The 22,465-nt window shown below is 41.5% G+C and overlaps 2 protein-coding genes across 2 annotated transcripts in view; one reads left to right on the top strand and one right to left on the bottom strand.

Moving 5' to 3' along the window:
- Positions 1 to 9,442, bottom strand: part of igsf11 (immunoglobulin superfamily member 11) — a 122,844-nt gene extending 113,402 nt beyond the window's left edge. The window contains exon 1 of the mRNA XM_082503794.1: positions 8,847 to 9,442. Coding sequence (XP_082359920.1) covers positions 8,847 to 8,907 — 61 coding nt within the window. The 5' untranslated portion in view covers positions 8,908 to 9,442. The remainder of the gene's footprint in view (positions 1 to 8,846) is intronic.
- A 2,949-nt stretch (positions 9,443 to 12,391) lies between these two features.
- LOC309687641 (uncharacterized protein) lies at positions 12,392 to 14,177 on the top strand (the record flags this gene model as incomplete). The annotated part of the gene is made up of 4 exons (XM_082502734.1): positions 12,392 to 12,744; positions 12,823 to 12,995; positions 13,557 to 13,669; positions 14,146 to 14,177. The coding sequence occupies exons 1-4, from the start codon at positions 12,736 to 12,738 to the stop codon at positions 14,175 to 14,177; spliced, it is 327 nt and encodes a 108-aa protein (XP_082358860.1). The 5' UTR covers positions 12,392 to 12,735.
- Between the last annotated feature and the right edge of the window lie 8,288 nt (positions 14,178 to 22,465).

The raw sequence follows: 22,465 nt of genomic DNA, 5'->3' as shown, positions 1-22,465 counted from the left end.
TCCAACAATCAATGCAGCAATTACGGCAGAGCGCAGAAAACCCACTGAGTGCAACACTATGCAATTTAGAAAATTATAATCTAGTGTATGAAATTATGCATAGTATATTTTTAGAGACTGCACAGTTATCTGATGTAGACAAACTGACTGGACCACCGTGCACTCAAAGCAGGTCACAGGATCGGCATCAACTCCCAGTGTGACACCAGCTGGTTCAGCCTCTGGGTTCATTCAAGTGCTGAAAGGTCATTTAGTCTTTGTTTAGATCAATTTAGAATCAATTTCAAATTCGTGATGCAAGGCCACTGTACTCCAGGGAGTACAGTTGAAAATACCGATGTACAGTCCTTGCTTCAGGACACACTCTTGTTAAAAAGTCTAGGACCCACTCACTCACAGGTCCTACTCATTTGTCACTGCTAGCAGCTTTTAAGCAAGCAGGTTTTGTGCCGTGTGAGAAAGATACGCTCTCATTGCATGATCATTATACATGTAACTACAGCTGCAATCAGAGCAGAGTCATAGCCTATAACTTTTGTGTGTGGTGAGTCTGTCAGATGCAGAGCAGCAGTTTGTAGGTGGTTTTGAAGAGACTGCTTGACAGCTTTATTGGGGTTTTGGCAGTATTAAAGTAGAGCATATGTAAGCACAAAGAATAAGACAATAGAAAACAAATGTTAAGGCCTAACATCTGCTGACACCAGGCTGAAATAAGCTATTACAAGAGCCAGTGTTTAGCGAATAGCCTGCTTAGCCCACCTAGCAGCACTTGTGCAACATGGAGGAAGGTAGCAAAACTTTATCTTTGCATTTGATTTCGATTGCAGTCTGTTGTAATTAAAGTCCTTGGGCACTTGCATTTGTGGCTTTCACTTACATTTATCTATGACTGAGATCTACTCAAACTCATGTATTGCCATGAATGAAACTAGCTATGATTTTTGCTCCATATTGCCTCGCCTTTCCTCAAACCACCCACTGCTGAATCTGTCAGCCTGCACTTTAAATGCAACTACAACTACTATAAAGGAGCAGTGTGGTGTTTGTTCTTGCACTCTGCTAATCACTAATGCTCTGAAATCTCTCAGATAAGGAAGCTTGTTTTTAATGGATTCTGGTGGTTCAAAGAAGAAAAACTTGCTTTCCGAGAGCTGATTATCATAATAACATACCCTTTCAGTACACAACCCTCAATTTAATCATGACAGAAATCCACTTCAAGGAATTTAAAACTCTTAGGAAATTATTTTTAGCTAAGATGGCTATATACAAGACATGAACATAAACGTCCCCAAAGATTTTGTGATATAATAGGCGGAAACACGATAGGCCACACTTCCTCCAATCTTACAAAACAAAAGCCAAAATATGGCTGCCTTCTTGTACTGCATAGTCTTGAGTGGGCAATGGAAAACTGTCCTGTTCTTATACAATATGAGTGAAACAGGCCCACAATACTGAAAGAATACAAGACCACCTAAAACATCTGGATGGAATTGATTGGATGTTATTGGTCACTTGGTAGCTGAACAGATGATGCATTAAAAAGCCAATCGTAATATGACAGCTGATACAACTTTGCAAACTCAAGCAGACCCTGTATTTTATTGGGCTTCACAATAGCAATGTTTATAATTCTTTAACAATTCAATTTTTCCCCTGAAATGCTCATATTTGGATCCTCTCGCTATCATTCCAGTTCACTTTAAACAGTTGTAGTTTGACTGGAACATGTTGATGTACAAATGTCTTTAGCCACGTTAATTTCTTTTGATTTTTCTTTTCTCTGAGTGAGACTTTTTTTGTCATTTTTAAAGTGGTCGTAAGGCTGAGGTGAATCATTTAAAATTTAAAAAAGCACCAAAACTGAGGAATGAGCCAGTGTTGTCTCTATACATTATAGACAACTTCGCGCTTACTGAAAGCCTGTCAGAAAAACACATTATGTTCCCATTTCTTTGAAGCTATAAAAACTAACAATAACACTGTTTCACAGACATAAATTGAATTTTTACACCAAAAATATATTCTCAAAGAGATATTAGCCAAAAACTTGGCACTGTCTCAGGGTAAGAGTGGCTGCAAATGAACCATTTTTAAAGTAGGGAAACAGGTAGAAATGGAACTGACAGTCGGTAGCAACAGGTCTTATGGTCTTATGAATCAAATCTGAAATTTTAGGTTCAAATCAACATGTGCAGAAGAGCTCAGGAGAGGAGTGTGACAATGAGTGTCTAAAGCCATCTGTAAAACACGGTGGAGGCACTGTCATGGTTTGGAGCTTGGGGGAATGATGAACACATAAAAGTACCAACAGATTTTGATCCACTATGCAATACTGTCTGGAAAGAATGTGATTGACGGCACTCGAATTTCTCCACATGACAATGATCCCAAACACACGAGCTGTGTGGAGCATACCTGGATAAAAACAACACTCAGGTAAACTATCAGTCATGGATTGGTCTCCCCACAGCCTACACCTCAACATTATTGAAGCAGTGTGTAAGGTTTTCTTGGTGGAACAGAACAAAAGGCACCCAACATCCAAAAGGGAGCTTTGAGCGTGCTTCAGGATCCTGGAGAAGTATTCCTGAAGACTACTTAAAGGATTGACAAGATGGCTTGGCTAAGGGAGTTCAAGAATAAAGGTGGTGCTAACACAAATTGACTTTCAAGCTTGTTAGAACTGTACAAACTCTGTTTTTGCCTTATATACTGTGTTTCCATTTATGTGTTATATGTATTGCTGCACTATGTTCTATTTTCTTAGCAAAATCTAAAGAAATTGGAGATGGCTCAAGACTTTGCACAGTAACATACTTCAGATTTGTCTATAAGCCATAATGTTGCAGCTCTATTAATTTCTTTGTTTTTTCCTAAGGTCACCGTTTATATTGTTTTACTGTAAAAGAAAAGATAGTAATGTGGGTTTAAAAAAGCAAAACATATTAGTTATTGGTCTTTTATGTGTTTTGAAAAATTGAACTCTACACAATAAAAAGTGGGGGTTAACAGAGTTTTAACAAACCTTTTTTAAATTTATTTCTGAGTTGGTGCAACTCAGCAAGTCACAGGGCTATTCACAAATTCAGCCTATACAGCAGAGTGAGAGTCTACCTAATGAATCTAAGAGACAATCTGATGGTCCGCGACTGGGAGATTTGGGATTGGTGGAACAAACTGATGGAGTCATTACCATCCAAGGGAAACCTTGATCCTTTGGGATCAACTGTAATTTATTTGCCAGGGGAATAAGAGGGCCCAAGCACAAACAGCCTGCCTGTTAGTGCACACCTGTGGGAGTAATGTGTGCACGGGAGCATTTCCTTTTGCCATTGATCTGAGCTCATAAAGACTTACAATGATGAACACAGCAGCTATTCTTGGTAATACCAGAGATCAACTGAACGACCATCAGGCAGCCACTGACTGAAAGCTGCAATATATCATACACACACACACACACACACACACACACACACACACACACACACACACACACACACACACACACACACACACACACACACAAAAGGAAGTAAATGGTGTGGGAGAGCTTGTGTAAATTATAAGACAATTAATATGAATTGTTAGAAACATGAAAAGTTTAAAACTTGGACCGCACAATTTTTAAGAGGTACAAAGAGCCTACCATGGAAAAGAGGATGAATGAGTAAGCGTTTTATTTTTTAGGGGGTTTTGTGATACTGATGTGGCATCAAGGAGGGGTTTTTTCAAGAGCCTGCAAAGACACAATACTTATTCTGTTAAATCAAAGTCTATGGAAAGCCCCAATTTGTGCCTGCAGTTTCGCTGACTGGCATGCATGACTTTGCTCACATTTGCTGGATTTAAGAGACCGATTTTTCCCCCCACTTTTGTTGTACATGCAGAGCTTTTGAAACAGCAATTAAATAAATTTACAGCAGTTCTGACTCGTGAGTAAACATGAGTTTACTTGATATCTTTAAAAAGAAATTGTAAAAGTGGTCATGCAGCGCAGTATCTACATGTTCCAAACAACTCCCGAGCAACTTATTTAACGAGCGAGTCAGGAGCCCTGTCAAAACCTCAAGAGCCAGCAAAGCAAAACTGCTCGTGTCGTAGCGCCCTGAAGGAGAGGATCGCGAGGGTGCCGCGACAAGAGGAAGACATCCGCCTTAAATATGTATAAGCCTCGGGTTCACCCACACACTCGAAAGGAAAATCAAGCTAAAAGACGCTCTCATCCCAATGCCTCAACCTGCCACAGTGTGTTACAGACGAAGGCGCCGTACACATAGAGCATGTAAATTAAATTTTGTTCTGCTGTTTAGTCATGAATTACTTTGTGTCTTTTTTTTCCAGCTTTTTCAAATGATATCACCTCCTCTGCACCTGTAAACCAACAAAAAAAAGCCCCATTGCAAGACTGTAGTGATTCATTTCCATCTTTGAGTCACGAAGCCGACTTGCCTTTTCAAAGACTCATAAACTAACATCAGCTGTCACAATGGCGCGATTGTCGCACTTCATCCACGATTATCTCTTTGCTCAGAGCAACGATCTTGTGGCTGGAGATGAATCTGGCCACTGTTTCAAGTGCTGCAAGGTGTCATAAAGTAAAAGTCAAAAAGCTTTAGTCACACACTTTCTCTGCTTACATATGAACTTAACCTATTATTTTTTTCATGTAATAAATGGCAAACACAAATCTAAAGCAAGTTTGACAACGGCACTGACCACAAGCTGAGCTTCTGGTTTATTAAGTGACACGCAATTTCCCCGACACTCCGTTTCGCCATCTAACCCAAATGCAACAAAAAGCCCCACTGATCGCAGTGCTGCATTAAGAGCATCACCCTGCTTTACTACATCCTCGTGATTTCCTCATTTGCCACTGTGATTAGAGGTACAACCAACTCCAAAACCTCAAAGCTCCAAACCCCCAAATCTCTGTGAAGTGACCACATCAGATGTTTGCCCCAGATGCTTGGCCAACTGCCGTGCAAGCAAGAGGCAGCCTGTGGATTCTTTGGGGGCCTAGTTTAATGTGTGCTTAAGAGACCAAGGGACCGGGCAAATGCTGCTCTCTCTCTCCTCCAAATATCTGCCCATCATTTATTCATTCACACTCCCAGGATGGCCGCGGCTGCCATCATCTGAGGACCACGTCGTCTGAAGTTCCCTGCGCCTCTGTCGCTCAAGCGGCCACGTACACGCACGCACATGCACTTTGCGAGCGGTCCCGGAGGTCTTTTAATTTTTTGAGAGGCTATTTTTAGCGGGAAAAATAATCGAGGTGGAAAGTTCCATCTGTCCAACACTCTTGTTCCAGCTGCTCCTTTTTAGCAGCAGGCAGAAGAGGAGAGGGGGTGAAAAAAAATCTCTACTTAACGGCTGAAACTGACACAAACTGCTTTTTTTTTTTTTTAATCTGCATCAGCAGCAAGAGAGGTGTTCTCTAAGTTAGTACCTGACCAACTAAGCGGGAAACTCTCGGCACCCCTACATGTTCTTTACTCTGCTACTGGCATAACATCTCAGGGACTACTTGCCGCTCTCCTCTCTCTCATTGGCTTTAACTAGCAGACAAATAGCCTAACAAAATAAAACGGTGACAATTTGAAGCGGCAAAAAAAGGCATTCTGGTAAATATGCAGTTGTTTCTCACTGGACCTGATGGTCATTGAAATATACTGTAATTACTGATGAAAATAAAAGATGATAATATTGCGACTGAGTCCAAAAGAGGAAAGGATCCAAATATAGCACTGAAGGAACCAGGAAGAACATGCCAAACTTTACTACTGGGCTTTCAGAGCATGGGCATGATGGCAGTCAGCAATGAAAAGACAACACAAGGGTGCAGGCAAACCAAAAACACAAAAATCACTTTTAAGGAACACAACACTCCAATCTGGCGATTTGGGAGAACTACATAGGAGGTTTTTATACTTGGAGGAATAATGAGTGGACCAGAAACAGGTGATACAGAAGACTGGCAGGAAAAAGAACAAGGCCTACAAGATGAGACTGGAAATGACTTGAGCAATAAGTATAACAATAACCCAAAATCAAAAAAGATATCATTGTTTAGCACACTTTTCTTCATCCAGACAGGTTGTTGTCTTATGGTCTGCAGATCTGGTGAGTACTCCTGCTGGAAGTAGATGAAATCTAATTTCTGGGACGGATTGAGTTGGAAAGTGGACTTGCAAACATGACAAAACGCAGCAACCGACACGACAGATAAACCAGACTCACTGTGTAACTTTGATGCCGCCACTTTCAGCAGAGCCTCAAGAGGTTAACAAGCTCACAGAGCGAGCAGGAAGGAGAATTGGTCTAAGTTCTGCTTTGAAGCAGGCACGAACGCCCTGAATGCCAATGAGCTCTGAGAAACAGACCATGTTGTCTCTTTTTAACGCTTATTCTCACTGAACTCTTCGGTCCAAACCTGAAGACAACGGGCTAATCTGAGCGCTTCTGTGTATTCAAACTTGAAGGATTCTATAGGAAGCGTTACGCAGGCGAGTAAACCAAACAAAAGCAATTGAAAAGTTCAGAGCCACCAGCTCCGCTCGAATTCAATTTGCTGAATTGACTGAACCTCGGGATCTGTCCCTGCTACGCCCTTGAGGGCTGTTCTGGGTGTATCTTTAAATCAGGGCACGGTAACAGAGCGGCCCTGTGTTGGTATCACCACGGGTGTTCATTGTGACAACAGCTGAACTAATCTGTTTATCAGCATAGAGTCTCCACTGTTCATTCTTCTAACTTTTAGAAACTTTCTTCAAATGATCCCAGCACTGCAGATCCAGACGAACCCAACTTTTCTTGCGAGGCTGCTGTTGAGATGAATCCATTTCTAACTGAGAAGAGGGGATACAATATTTATGTGTAACTGGGGAGTGCTGATGGCTGAAGAGGACACGACATGTCCTCTAACTAATGCTGAAATACGAAGGGCCCTGCCACGAACTAGGCCATGATTGATGCCTGTCCGAGGAACTCATGAATTTTACTTCCTTCTGTTGCTTTTTCCTGCTTTTTAAAGCTTTTCCATTTTTCATGCTTTTCTGTGGACATCCTAAGGCACTTCTGAACAAAAAGTAGGGGTTTTTTGCCACACGTGTGAAGCAAAACTACAACAAACTAATATATATGTATAAAGTCTCATGTGTAATATCTTCAAAAACAATCTGATGTCTATTAAGACTGATCTCATCATCCTAGAGACTATGTTTGGCGTGAAAAAGTTGAGGTCAACAAACACAGAAGCCACCATGAACAATACAGACTTTGCTGCATCAGAATTTATTTATAGCAACACTGGCAGCTCCCCAGCAAGACAGCAAAAGGAGAGAAGAAAGGCTGTCCTGCTTCTCTCTGAGCAAGTTGTCTTGTTACAGAGATGCTGAACTCACATCGGTCTTACTTAACCTAAAGTCAATGCAAAGCTGAGGTCTTTTGAGCCGGACAGACACATGGAGTGACCACAGTCCACGATGTACTATCATGGGCGTGTATGTGTGTAACCCGAGTGAAGCTGACGAGAGGCCATGCATCCACTCACCGCAGAGGTACCCACAAGCCAAATAAGCAAGCAGCGGAGTAAAAACACCTGGGGAATCGGGCTAAATTGAATCTTGCACAACTCTTCGGTCCAAATTGACATGTCAGACTGGTGTGTGTGTGTGTGTTGCAAGGTTCAGTGCAAATGTTGCATGAAGCTCTGAGAGGAATCAGTCAATATTCAAGCATGTCTCTGCTCTGCTCTGACGTGTTTTTCAATAAAGATGTGGACCTCAGGTGAAAGGAAATTTTAATATGAGCACCATATCCATCCTTATTCAGTGGGGAAACATCATATCTGCAGCAATATATTTAGTCTATAAACGGCAGGCTGTTAATATTGTCTTTAATGTTAACTTAATCTTGTTTTTCATGAATTCCTTCGTCTCACCTAAAGCTTGAATAGGACGCACAAGGACTTGTTTTCAAATTTTTAAACTTTGGTTTATTTTATAGCAGCAAGTGTGACAAACTCACTAAACTTGCAGGCACTCTCGGCGAGAACACTGTTAAATTACTGCAGGGATAACAGCACCGCTGCGCTAAGAAGAAAGGGAAGGTAAACAAAAGCGCACACATATACATAACTGCTATTTGTGCACGCACACAATAAAATTCCCATCGGAGGGCTATAGGAACATCCAGTGATTTTCCTTTGGGGCTGCTCGCTCTCCTGTGCAGCCTGATCATCATACTCCTCGTTAATCGGGCGGATTACCAGCGCAACCCTCCACCGTCTGCTCCGTTTCTATTTTAAAACACAGACACTACTGTACCACGCTTTAAAGTGTATCAGTGGTCAAAAGAAGGGGCGGGTGTGGGGGGGAGAAGAAAATCAGACCTCGGGTTGTGTAAGGTGGCCACAAGGAAAACTAAGCAGTGCGCATATGGATAAGACGTGCACGGTCAAAAGTGCTCGGTGGGGATAGCGACTAGCAAAAGGCGGAAAAGTCTTTTTTTTATTATTTATTTATTTATTTGTAATGCCGGGGATTTGTCAGCGTGATCCAAACACAAAGTATTAAGGAGGGCTGGGATCATATGGCTTTTGGAGAGGCAGAGCCCAAGAGACAATTCAATTCCAGGTTCCAAGGGTTCCAAGTCTGTTTTTATACCAGTTATAGACATATATGGTCATGGTGACTTATCCAAGTTACAAAAGAGCCACATTATTATTAGTAGTATTAGTATTAGTAGTAATAGTAGTAGTGGTATCATTAACCTACCAGGCGCTTTCAGTTTATAGTTGGCGCACAGACTACGTTTCCAAGTGTCATATAACTTACCCTCCATGCAGAAAATGACCATCCAGGCTATCCATAGATCTGAGTTATGGAACTTCACCATGGCTGGTAACTGTTCAGTAGTAACTCACTTTCAATTTAAGACCACTGCCTCCTTTCTTTATGGAGGTCTCCGCTCACAGTTTCCTCAAAGAGAAGTAATTGTTCCTTATAACAACATGTAAGCGATATGGGGGCTTTTACGCAGCGCGCATTCTCCAAACGGTATCCACCAATCCACCTTTCTATCCAGCAGGCACTCTTCTTCACTTCAGAGCTTGTTTTAAAAACTAACTAGCCTCCCTCCCGTTCTTTGGTAGCCGCTGGACACTCCAAGGCTATTTTCTTTCCCCGACCACTCCAATCAGTTTACGCACGCTTGGAGAAAAAAAAGAAAACGAAGAATCACTCTCCACCTGCTGATGTTCCAAAAGTCTGTCCACTCTCGCTGGAAGTAACTTACAAACACGACTGAAACTGACACTTTCCGCGCCCGCTCGGTGATTCTCTCCAACGCGTCTTGTTGCGCTCCATGGTTTTTCGTCTGTTCGGCTGCAGCTGAGCAGACCCGAGCGTAAGTCGGAAAGTGTGGGGGAAATGTCCCACTTCCGGTCGCTGTTTTTCAAAGCAAACGAAAGAAAAAAATCAAATGGGAGGTATTTGATAGGAAAAAATCTGAAAAAATTATAAAGTCAAATCGTTGTTAGATGGGGATAAAGGTCAGATGTGTCAGTACCTTCGATCATCCCTGAATTGCCTCACCGATCATCTTTACAATTCACTGCAGTCATGAGGTCGATACATATGAATACTGGTGGGTTAACATTTCATTTTTACTTTTCTAATTATCTTTCTTGCTTTTTGCTTTGAGGTGCTACTTAAGCATTAAAAATAGCCTCCCAACTTGAAATTTCACATTTTATTCCATTGCCATTTATCCAAACTAGCAAACAGGGACAGCAGAATCCAGCACCGTCAGGCTGGGCGACTACACGCCTAACCTCAGTTGGCTTTTATTTTGTAGGCAACACCCCACTCTGTCCGCGAAGGCCTGGCTGTGTCCGTGCGGCTTGACGGCGCTCAGCGGCGGTCGATTGAGACGAGCTCGAGCCTGGCTGTTGCTGGGAGACCGTTGACGCCAGACGAAAGAGAGACGTTCGCGCCCTCCTGCGGCGCGTCGACAAAAGGCCCAGTAGAATGAAATAGCACAGACCAGAAAGCTTTGCACACTTCTGTGTGAATCATTTTCTCTGCCTGTCACGGTGACAGCATTCATCAGTTTGTTTGATATTGCTGCTATATTTGAGCTCTGTGTTCATTTTCATAATTTGGAATTTAACAAGAGAGCGTTGTCACTGCCACACCAGAGGAGCCTATAATTACAATCAGTCAGGAGAGTTCTTCTCTGAGAGACAATGGCTGCAGAGCTCTTTACAAGAAAGCAAAGTTACTTCTCTGAAAGTCTCTTAAAGCCGTCTGCATGCATTCAAAAGAAGATAGAAACTTGGACTATTCGTGCATTGGTGGTTCTTGGTGTCCGGGGATGGGCGTCTGGTATGCACCAGCTCACTCCTAGTGGCTGCTTGTCAGGGCCTGGAGCCTGGGGCTCACTCGGGCCACTTCGTTGGGTGGGGTGCCCTCGGCATCTCGGCCTGGGGCTCGGTCACTCAGGCCAGTCGGCGGAGCTCACGGGCGCGTCACTGCAACTCCCCCTGGCTTCTGCTCCGCAGCTGCTGAGTGACCCCTCATCTGGGGCTCTCCTCAGCTCTTTCCGGGAGAGTGGCACGGTTGCCCCTCCGTTGGTCTTCCTTGGTCTCTTGTGTTCTGGGGGCCTCTGGATGATGGGGGCCTGAATCTCCTCCATACCTGCTTCATGCCCTGGACGACGGGGCTGTGGCTCCCCACACCCTCTAGCAGATCATTGCATGAAGGAACCTTTTAAATACAAGCGCGCTCATGCTCACAGGTGTACACACGGGTGCTCACACACACAAACTACACCCTTTTTGGCTCCTACCTCAAAGCACACTGAGCACTGTCGATCCTACGTGCTGCACAATAATATTCAATATTTAGTATTTACTGTTATATTCAAATAGATCATCGCAATGATGTTTTTTATTATATTGATCTGTTTTTTTGCTTGTTTTCTCTTTTTTCTTTCTCAACAGGTGATCCAGGTGATTGATATATGTATTTTTTGTCTGTTTGTTTTGTTGGTTTTTGGGATTTTGCCCTTTATCACCGTTCCTCTTCCCCGCTGTTTTTCTCTCCCTACCTCTCTTTCTTTCTCCCTTTTCTTTCCCCAGTCATGTCTGTCCCGTGTGTAGCAAGTGAAAATAAAATAAAATAAACATTTGGTTTATTTTAAAAGGAGAAGCAACAAATAGAAACAAAAAAAAACTTGGACTAGACTGTGTCTGTGGCAAAGAAGGAAATAAAATAGAAATCTCTTTTTCATTAAAGAGTAGCACGGGGATGAGCATGAACTCACAGGCTAAAGGAACTCATCAGCGATTAAACAAGCTACCAAGGACACTGCATCAAACAACCTACGTACGGCATCTAATTACTGTGATCCACTGATCTCACTTAGCTCATCTCTGCACTAAATGCCTGCTTATATCTTTTCTACTTCACAGGATTCTCAGTCTTGTCAGTCTCAGAGCATCAGAACATCAAAGGAGAAACATTATGAGTGAAGCATTTGTAGATATTCTTCACTAATTAGATTTTTCAGAATTTAAAAAAAGTGCAGCATAAGCCATGAAAAGGGCTTGCAACCTTTGTGATATTCATGAAAGATGCTTGAGGGGCAAAGTTACACCCAGTGCAACGGACCAGGGCTTAAAAGTTTGAAGAGACATACGGCGTTTGGCATCATACTTAAAAAAGAGCTCTCAGTGTCACCCAAAGGCAGAATTAATTAAATGATCTCTTGGAAAGAAAAATTTAAAATTAAAAAGGGAAACTTATTTGACATGAATCATTGCAGGGCTATATGAACGATGCAGATCTAGTTTATGTTGCTATTGTTTCTTATTATACAACACACTGACTTAGTAGCCTGCTGTGTTTTGGTTAGGGTTTTTTTTTTGTTTTGTTTTTTTTTTACATATAATCGAAAGAATCTTCTTCTTTCACTTGCTCCCAGAGGGCGCCATAGTAAATCATCCACCTACTCTTTGCTCATCTTTCACATCAATCCTCCTCATGTCCTCCCTCACTACATCCACAAATCTTCTCTGAGGTCATCCACTTTTTCTCCTTCCTGGTTACTATCTTTGTACAGTTTATTCATCGATACTCGTCTCCATGCACTCCACCGTGCCTGCGCTCTCTTCTTCACCTTCACTACCTCTGCTATGTGTGTCTTTACTGCTACACCTGCCTCCCTCTTATTCACACACACTTATTCTGTCCATACCTCCACCTGCTCCCTATAAAAGCTATAATCCACGGAGATTCCCGCCTGACCTCATCTGTCATCCTGCTTTCTCTAGATCTAGACAGTGCAACTCCTTCTGACTAGGGATGGGTATCGAAAACCGGTTCTTGTTGAGAACCGGTTCCCACTGTTTCAATTCCTTGGAATTGTTTGCCATTTTTGCAAATGATTCCCTTATCGATTCCAGTCGCCCCGAATGACGTCACCACGTTGCGGAGCGTCATTTACCTGGCAGGAAACACGGCGGCTCAAAAGCTCAAAAGTTTGGTTATACTTTACGAGAACGGATGACAACAGGGCAACTTGCAATACTTGCAAAGTAGATATTTCATTTAAGGGAAAACACGTGATAACCTTAAATGAATGTCGTGTTTTTAATTCCGCTCCAGACTCGTGAATCTCAACCCAGCAGCAGCGGTAACGTTTGCACGTCCTCTCCTGTTAATGTGGCAGGTAAATAATCAACTAACAGTGCATATTATGTTAGCGCGATCTGCCTTATTACAAAACCGGCCATTACTGTGCATTTAGGTGACCATGATGAGAGAGACAGACAGAGTCTGGCTCAGATGCTGGCAGTTCTCGCTGCAGTCTACCGGTAGCGCCTCCTTTCAGGCCAGGATAGACGAATGTCACCGAGCAGTGACTAAGTTTGTGGTCAAAGGCTTGAACCTATTTGCCACAGCAGATGCCCCCGATTTTCGGTAAGTGAATGTGTTTAATTGTAGGCAGGACATTACTGGATATTCTTGTGTAATTGCTACTGAATAATTTATGTTATACTTTGTTATTGCTACAGAAGAATATTTATTTTATTATTTTACATTTACAATTTTTTTTCCCGGGGACCCTGTGACACCCCATTGAAGAGCCGTAGGCTGTGGATCTCTTAAGATCTCACTGTTGGGTTTGTAAGGCCATGTTACTCCTAAATTTCTATCTTGTTCAAAGAGAAGATATAAAACAAAGTTCAAAGCTAATCGACCTTAGTGTTCTCCTTTTTTAAAAAGAATCGATAAGAGAATCGATAAAGAATTGAATTTTTAAACAGAATCAAAAATGGAATCGGAATCGTGAAAATCTTATCAATACCCATCCCTACTTCTGACCATCTCCAAACTTCTCCATCAACACTCTAAAAGCAAACATCACACCTGCAGTGCTTTTTCTTGGCATGAAGCTAAGCCTGTCTCCTTAAACTGGCTTCTTTCTCGTTTCTTCATGGTTTGACTCGTCCACTTCATCCCTCCCTCTTTATCCCATAGCTCTCCACATCAGCACACTTCTTGTCCATCCCTCAGGCATGCGCTCACTCACCAAGATTATGGTGAACAGTCTGATCAAAAAGCCCAATGCCCTCTGGTCTACACCTCCACAGGTATGTCATCTGGACCTGCTGCCTTTCCACTCTTCATCCTTTTCATAGCTGCCCTCCCTTCCTCTTTACTAATCCTCTGCAGGTCCTGATTCATTTACTGTCGTCCATCCATTCTCCTCTCTTTCTCTTTACCATCATAACTGACAAAGACAAATTTGCAAAGCTAGGATCAGACAATATGCTGCATATTTAAATGGTCTTGTTTTTTCTGTCAATCATTTCTGCTGTAGTTGAGTTTTTCACCTTTTCATACATCCACAATTTATTGGAGAAAGACAGAGGTTCAGCAGTTTTGCCTCTGTAGGCCAGAACATATTATTTTAAGTCAAGGCATATCCTGATTGTTTGACTTTAAATCCGCTGTGGTATGTATAGGAGACAAACTGAGGCAAACTAAAGTTGTGTCTTTGTCTAACAAATTATGGACCTGCTGCATGTTAATGGTTTCTGACCTCTCGTTCTCCTCTGACTTTCAGTTTGCATTTCTATGTCATTTGTCAGAAGCTGAAGAGAAATCCAAATGATGCAAGTGATGCGCTAATTAGGTAAGAGAAGTTCAACAGAAATGAAAAGGGGACAAAAAAAGCAAAACAATGAAATAACATGTTTTTTCTAAAGTGAAAGACATTTTTAGCACAAATGATTCATACATTCTTCTGACCGAAGAAGAAATATTCCTCTAATTCTCCTGATTCTCTTCTTACAGGTTAAAATTAGGTTTAAACATGATGGATGGGTAAAACTGAGTTTCTCCAGCAGCCACAAACAGATGTGTGCTTGATGTATTATTGATTTCCTTCTGAAACCTGCTCCATTTTATTTTTTTTCTGCACCTCCATGAAAGATTCAAAAGACCTGAAGGAGATCCTCGATGCTAAACGCTGTACTACTCCTCTCTGACAGACCTGGCTGCAGTTCACCATAACTTTAATATTGATGTCAAGTAAACGAGCGATCCTTTGCTTTAGTGCTGCATCATGTCTTCTTTGAGTTGTTTTGCCCTTGTTGGCTGCGAGCGTTCACCTTTTTCTTCCGACCTCTTTATGGCCGAGTAGTTTTGGTTTATGAGCAGCTGAGTATTTCTATCTCCTGTCACTTTTGCTTCTACACAGTTTTCTGAGATTTTTGCCAAACATTATGCTTCTTTTTTTTTAAAGAACAAACTATTCAAACATGGTGCAAAATGAAATCCAACACACAGGAAGAGAGTGGAAAACAGCATGTGTTAAAGTAAAAATAAGACTAATATTACTGAACTACAAACAGTTCGTGATGAAGTCATCATATTGCATACCTTGATGAGGTCAACAGACTTTAAAGTGGCAGTGGCAGACCTTTTAAATGAATTGGTAGGTAAAAACAGTGTTGTTACTGTCGCCTAAGGGTTAGTACCTCTAAAAATCAAAAAGGAGACGTGATCAGAGTTACAAGTCTAACTTCTTATTTATATGTTTAAGGTTTAAGGCCTCAGTTATTAGACAGCACATGATTATATACTACACGAGACACTAATATCAAAATATAGAGCGCTTAATAAATGCAATAGAGTCCCTGTCATAAAGCACACATATTTTAGAAATTTCTAAAAAAATAAATAAGTCAAATAATAAAAGTGCTATGCCATTATTTTTAGACAAATAAAAAACTGAAAACTTTTTGACAGTCTCATTTCTTATTGAATTTCAAATAGTTTCCAGCTGTTTCCAGAGACTTGCCCTGGATGAATCTTTTCGTTGCATCTTTCGTTGCATCTTTCGTAGCTTTTATTTTGGTATTTCGGTTGATCCGTACAATACATTTGCATATTAGCCTAAACATTTAGGTTTAACATTTAACATTTAGCATTTAGATTTAACATTTAACATTTAGATTTAACATTTAACATTTAGATTTAAATATAATATTTAGATTTAATATTTAACATTTAGATTTAACATTTAACATTTAGATTTAAATATAATATTTAGATTTAATATTTAACATTTAGATTTAACATTTAACATTTAGATTTAACATTTAACATTTAGATTTAATATTTAACATTTAGATTTAACATTTAACATTTAGATTTAAATATAATATTTAGATTTAATATTTAACATTTAGATTTAATATTTAACATTTGATGAAAAATTACAAATATTTTACTAAATGTTGTAAAAATTTACTCGAAAAAATATGTTTTTGTAAGGTTTTGAGCTAAATGTGGAAAAATGTTGCCGTTAATTTCAGCATGTTTCACTTTACAAACGGCGCCCCATATTGTCTTGAAGTGGTCATGTGATTGGCTTGCCACGACTACTTTATTCTTCCTCAGTCAAACAGCAGCACTCGTGCGATTGTTTTGCCCCCTTAGCTCCAGGTGTTGTGCTAGACCAGACCTTCACAAAGTGTGGGGCAGAGCCATTGGGGGGGGGGGGCACGGTATGTAAAGGGGAAAAAAACAAAAAAACAAGGCTTGGACACTGCTAGCATAATGGACAGGTTTTTGACGGGGCTCCCACACAAATGCAAAGGAGGAGATGAAGCATCGCTGAATATGTTTCTAAACCAACTTCATTCTAAGCCAAAGACTAGAAAATATGGTGAAGCTTATCTTCCCTTTGGCTTCACCTGCACAAGTGCCGAGGTAGGTCTCCCCGGCAGAATTGGTTTTCCCTTCGTTGGGAGCAGCGCTGGCCTCTCCAAATCACGGACAAACAGTATCACACATTCTTGATTTTTAGTTCACAAACACTTGTTGTAATGACTAACTACTCCTGACATTTTGGAGATGTTAGCTCTTTATACAGTAAAGTTACAGCGGGATACAAATAACATCAGGCTGATCCTGCCACGATTTGTTCCCCGGTTCAAATCACGGACAAACAGCATCCCACAGTTGTTTATGTTTTTGAACCCATTTTGCAGAGGGATTGAAAAATGTATTGATAGCAATGTTGAATATTATTACACCGGAAAAAAACAACTACACGTAAAATAATCACACCGTGACGCCTCTGCCTTTGTAAATAAAGGAACAGTAGCTGCATGTGTGTATGTAAGCGTGTAAAACCTGCAGAAAGTCAGATTAACAGTATTTTGTCTCTACCTGCCATTCTGCAATTCATCTCATGTAAACGATAACGTGGCGCACAGCCTGACGTGAAAAAAGGCACATACCTTTGACGTTGCATGATGAATTCTGTATTCCTCGTCCACACGTAAACGCAAAAAAGGAGTTTTAAAAAAATCTCCGTTTTCGGTGATTCGAAACGCCGTTTACATGTGGAAGAAAGGTCCAAACGCATAGAAACAGCTGCGTTTTCAAAAATACCCGTGTAGGTGTGCACGTAGCGTAAAAGAGTTAGTAGTTTATTTTCTTACTAAATGTAATTTATTGCAGATTACTTGTATTTGCTTAATTGTTTAATAAATGTTTGAGGTATGAAATAAACCGCAATGGAGCAAAATATGGGTGTGTTTGGTTAGAGGATGTGTTTGTGCGTGCGTGTGCGCGCGCGCGGGGGGGGGGGGGGGGGGGCGAACATTTTTCTTGTAAAACAAAGGGGGGCCTAGCAAAAAAAGTTTGGGAACCACTGTGCTAGACAGTGATCGTGATTACCATCAGCGGGAGCGCGCGCAGCTGCTTAAAGTTGTAGCGTCCAGATTACTTATGTAGTCAGCTACTTCCGTGCAACTGATAGAAGACGCAGTAAGCTGAACACAGCTTCAACCGTCTGTTTGTTGAAAAATAGTAACAGACCGCATTTTCTTGTTAGTAACTGTAACGGCGTTGTAACGATAGGAATAGTAATTAGTTTATTACTCGTTGCTGAAAAAAGTAACGCCTTTAGTAACGCCGTTATTCCCATCACTGATAACGACCCTATCTAAATACCAGTAACGATTAACGTGTTCCTGATTCTGGCATAATAACTAGTTACCGTGCTCGTTACCACAATAATAACGTAGTTATTATAACGCGTTAACGCGTTAGTCCCTACACTGGCGTATGTGGGCCATGTGTAAGCACATTGTGTGGGCCAGATCTGGCCCATACCAATTTTGCTATGTGGGGATCAGGCTGGTGGTATAATGGTGTGGAGGACCAACTGAGTATTATTTAAATACTAGGGGTGCAACGATACACAAAATTCACGGTTCGGTTCAGTTCGATACTTTGGTGTCACGGTTCAATATTTTTTCAATACAAAAAAAATGTTCATGCCTTTTTAATTTGTCATTTATTAAACTTATAAATATATATTTTAACTCAAAAGTACAGTTTTTAAATTGAATGTTGCTGAAACAAAAGTAATTAAAAAAATAAATATATCTCAGGGCTCTCAAAATTTCAAAATCCCTGGTAGCCCTTCGGGCAGGGACTCTTCAGTTTTTGGTAGCCCAAAATAAATGTAAGTAGCCCGAATAAAAAAGAGAGCAATTGTTTGATTGATGTTTTGTTTCCTTTACAATATTATACATTAAAGTATAATATTGTAAAGGAAACAAAACATTAATCAAAAAATTGTTGAAAAACAAATTACAACATTGTATTACAATCATCAACTCAAATACTTGGTTCTAATTGAACAGAAATTTCTATGAACTTGTAAGAACTGTGTAGGACATGAATCAGTCTGTGTCATATCCTGAATTTGAAATTTCCACTGAAGTCACGGGTAAGAGACAAGTGGAACCAACATCTAGGCCATTTGCTTTTTGAAGTTTGCAAAGACTGCTAAATTTTGCCAGTGGTAGTTCACTCTTTGCAACATAGTACGCTGTTCTAAACAGATTTTTCAGGTTTATTTTTAGTATGTTATTTGCAATTGGTGTTTGTTCTGGGAAAGATATTGCAGACTGAGCAATAATGCATTTCTTGCATTGCTCATGGGTTCTACTGGGGGCCTTTCTTAAAATGACTGGTCCCAGTAACAAAGGCGCTTGTCGACTCAGGAATCGAGAGAAAACCAACAACACACCCGGAGGAACATTATGTTATTTACACGGGTGCACATAAGTGGTCTGCATGTGCGCATTCGCTGTCAAAATAAAAGACGCGCACCAGATAAGAAGTTGCAACGCGCGTTTGCGTCCATATAAAAAGCACTGTTTTTGTCCGCTAGAGTGGGATTTTCACGGCACATTCCGCACCACATCTCTGTGCGTTCATCATTTGTTTGAAGCCAGCTCACCTCCTGCAACCACTTTTCCGAGAATACGTGCTTCTTTTGTGGTTCGGACTCCTTCTGACATTTCTTTGGAGGTGGAAGAACACCAAAGTAATTGCTTAAAGGAGCTTGCTTCTTCGACATCTTTAAGAGTTCTAAACAAATGTCTGTCCTCCTCCAGAAAATCTTATATATGCAAACACGCGTTGCAACTTCATATCTTGTGCGCGTTTTTTTTATTTTATTTTGACAGCGAATGCGCACCTGCGGACCATTTATGTGCAGCCCCGGTTATATAGCTCGTCATATTGCAGCCACAGAAATTATTTTGTCCATGAAACCATAAAGCTGCACTTTCTTTTCGCCTTATAGTCTGATTTGTCATAACTTTTCCGTTTTGTGGTAAGCTTTTCTTTGGCTGTCACTTCTTCACCCTGACCTGTCTTATTTGGCTCAGCAGAACTAAAATATATATCCTGCTGCTTTTACACACACACACATAACGGTCAGCGATTCTCTGCGCGATCAACCTCTCACATGTTTAAGCTTGCTGCGGGAGATTTCACTTGTCATGTTTGCATAGTAAGCTAACGATTGATAAGACGATATCAGAGGAATTGGTGCGCAAATTATCATCACTCACCAATCAGTACTGTCGCTCTCTATACACAGTTCACCCAATTGCAAAGTGAAAGCAAAAAACAAGCGCAAATTCAAACGCGATTTCAATATGTCACATATTGACAGTGGCTCACCGATGCCAATGACATAATTACCCAGCTACATTTCCGAAAGAATGCAAAAGCATTGACATATATTTTTCCTTCCTACCATAGCCCTACGGGCAGGGCAGAGATAGATTTTGGTAGCCCGACTGGAAAAATCGCTAGCCCCGGGACGTCGGGTTAGCGATTTTGCGAGCCCTGTATCTGATTGAGGAATCACTCATCTTTGGAAAAGAGAGTTTATTACAGAGAAATGGCTCTTTCCAAAATAAAAGCAATACTATACACTTCTTCTGGGCTATATTCTCAGTAGCATATTGTAGCGGGTCAGGGCTGTTCGGGGTTCTGTTTGTACAGTTATGTTTTGTTTATGTTGCCATAGTGACGGGTGACGCCCTCTCGATGCGATGGTGTGTTCTTCCGGGGTCAGAGGGCGCCCTGTGTGTTGCTGTTGTTGTTGCTGTGCGGTTGCCGCGCTGAGCAGTTAGCTAGCGGCAGTGTTCTTCTGCAGATGTCAATAAACGGCTGTGCTCCCTGGCTAGCTCACGGGAAGCAAGACCAAACGACACCTCCGTCTCCTCCTTGTCTGAGCTCGCCACATTGGTGTCAGAAGTGGGACGATGGTGGCACCCCATGTTCTGACCCAAGTGACTTTTCCCCCGCCGGTCGTGACCGGCCGGTGCACCAAAAGAAGGCACCTGGACATTTGCAGGACTTTGTGTGGGGTAATGGGGTCGTCGGGGACGACTGACTCCTTAGATGGGGGCTATGTAGCGGGTCAGGACTGTTCGGGGTTCTGTTTGTACAGTTATGTTTTGTTTATGTTGCCATAGTGAAGGGTGACGCCCTCTCACTGCGACGGTGTGTCCTTCCGGGGGCAGAGGGCGCCCTTTGTGTTGTTGTGCGGTTGCCGCGCTGAGCAGTTAGCTAGCGGCAGCGTTCTTCTGCAGATGTCAATAAACGGCTGTGCTCCCCGGCTAGCTCACGGGAAGCAAGACCAAACGACACCTCCGTCTCCACCTTGTCTGAGCTCGCCACAATATTAAACATATCAGGTCCCCATAAGGAGAATCATGTGCTAACGGCTGTCTAAATGACTCGGGTAAAGTTTGAAGCATGCATGCTTGTTGTTTTTGTCTGCTTCCACTTGTCTTTGCACTAGGATGATGTCGGTGTAAATGTGCAGTCATATTCGTTGTGTTCCCACTAGTGCTGTCAGCGTTAATCTCGTTGAAATGACGTTAACGCCACAACACGGCAAATCTCCGTTTACGAGCTACCGCGGATCGCCCCGTGCGTGGGGCTAGACGGCCAACACGTTAACGAGCTAACTGCGCTAACACACTAGTTCCCATCCATGTAATTGAGCATTGCCTGGCACATCCAACATACTGTTTTACTTTAGTCCATGATGCGCTTACCTTCAGGGTCATGAGGGTGGGGGAGGTTCAATTTGCCATGTACATATGCGTACCGAACCGAAAGCACTGTATTGACCGGTTCAATATCGATACGAGTATCGTTGCACCCCTATTAAATACCACAGTCAACCTGAATGTTGTTGCTGATCATGTCCATATTTTGATGGCTGGTTCCAGGAGGGTAGCACACCTGCTCACAAAACTCAGATCATCTCAGTTTTTTGTTTAACATGACAGTGAGTTCACTGTACAGGGTGGGCCATTTATATGGATACACTGTAATAAAATGGGAATGGCCTATTGTGTTGCATTGACAATCCAACACAATGGGCAACACATTGAACACATTTTAAGTGGTCAGAAACTTGTAAATAACTCATGAAAGAATAAAGTTATGTTGAAACCAAGCACAACATTGTTTTTCTTGTGACATTACCAATAAGTTTGAGGTGTCACATGGCCCTCTTCCTATTGAAAAAACAAAAGTTGTATCCAAGATGGCCGACTTCTAAATGGCCACCATGGTCACCACCCATCTTGAGGAGTTTGCCCCCTCACATATACTAATGTGCCACAAACAGGACTTTAATATCACCAACCATTCCCATTTTATTACGGTGTATCCATATAAATGGCCCACCCTGTACTTAAATGGCCTCCACAGTCACCAGATCTTACTCTAATAGAGCTGCTTTGGGATGTGGTGGAACTGGAAATTCACATTATTGATGTGCAGATGACAAATTGTGTTATGCTGACATGGACCAAAAACCCTTGCCAAACGTTTCCAGCAACTTGTTGAATCTGTGAAACAAATAATTTAGGCAATTCTGAAGGAAAAGGGGGTTCAGTCCAATCCCGGCCTAAAATAAGTAATCTGTGTGTGACTTCCTGTGAAAATTTCTCATTTTTCAACAGTGACTATTCTTCTACTCCTGCTGCTTTCTCCATTGTAAATCTGAATCCACAGCCGTGAGTGATTACAAAATCGTGCTGAAAAAGGACTCCTTCTTTTATAATTAGAAGCTCTAATCAGCCACTGGCTCCATCAATCACTGAATCCCAGAGTCCTTTTGCAAGCTGAATGGAGGAGTATTTTTTTAACTTTTAAAAAACATTCACTTCTACCTCTGATCTTTTTGTCTCTGGTAAATTATAAAAAGTGAAAGTGTTAGTGCAGTTTTGGAAAATTTTGAAAAGTCACCGGACAAGACGTTTAAATGTAAACTTGGTCAAGTCTTCAGATGCATGTCGACAAGTAGTCATAATGATAAAACATAAGGTGAAGGGAAAGAAAATTAAATGAGCAGTGGGGCACAGTTTAAAAATGAACCTGTCTGGTTCCGATCGTTTGTCAACGTGAAGTGTGCTTCACAGCTTGTCCGCATCTTCCAACCACAAAAAAGGGACACAGCCTACTTTTACTGGCTGCTTAAACTTCATGAGTTAAGTCACAAAAGTAGATTTTTTTCTTTGTTAATGGGTTTCTTGTAT

This window comes from Aulonocara stuartgranti, assembly GCF_965226115.1.
Source record: "Aulonocara stuartgranti genome assembly, chromosome: 14".
In the NCBI taxonomy this organism is placed as follows: domain Eukaryota; kingdom Metazoa; phylum Chordata; class Actinopteri; order Cichliformes; family Cichlidae; genus Aulonocara; species Aulonocara stuartgranti.
This window is presented reverse-complemented; position numbering and strand designations above follow the sequence as displayed.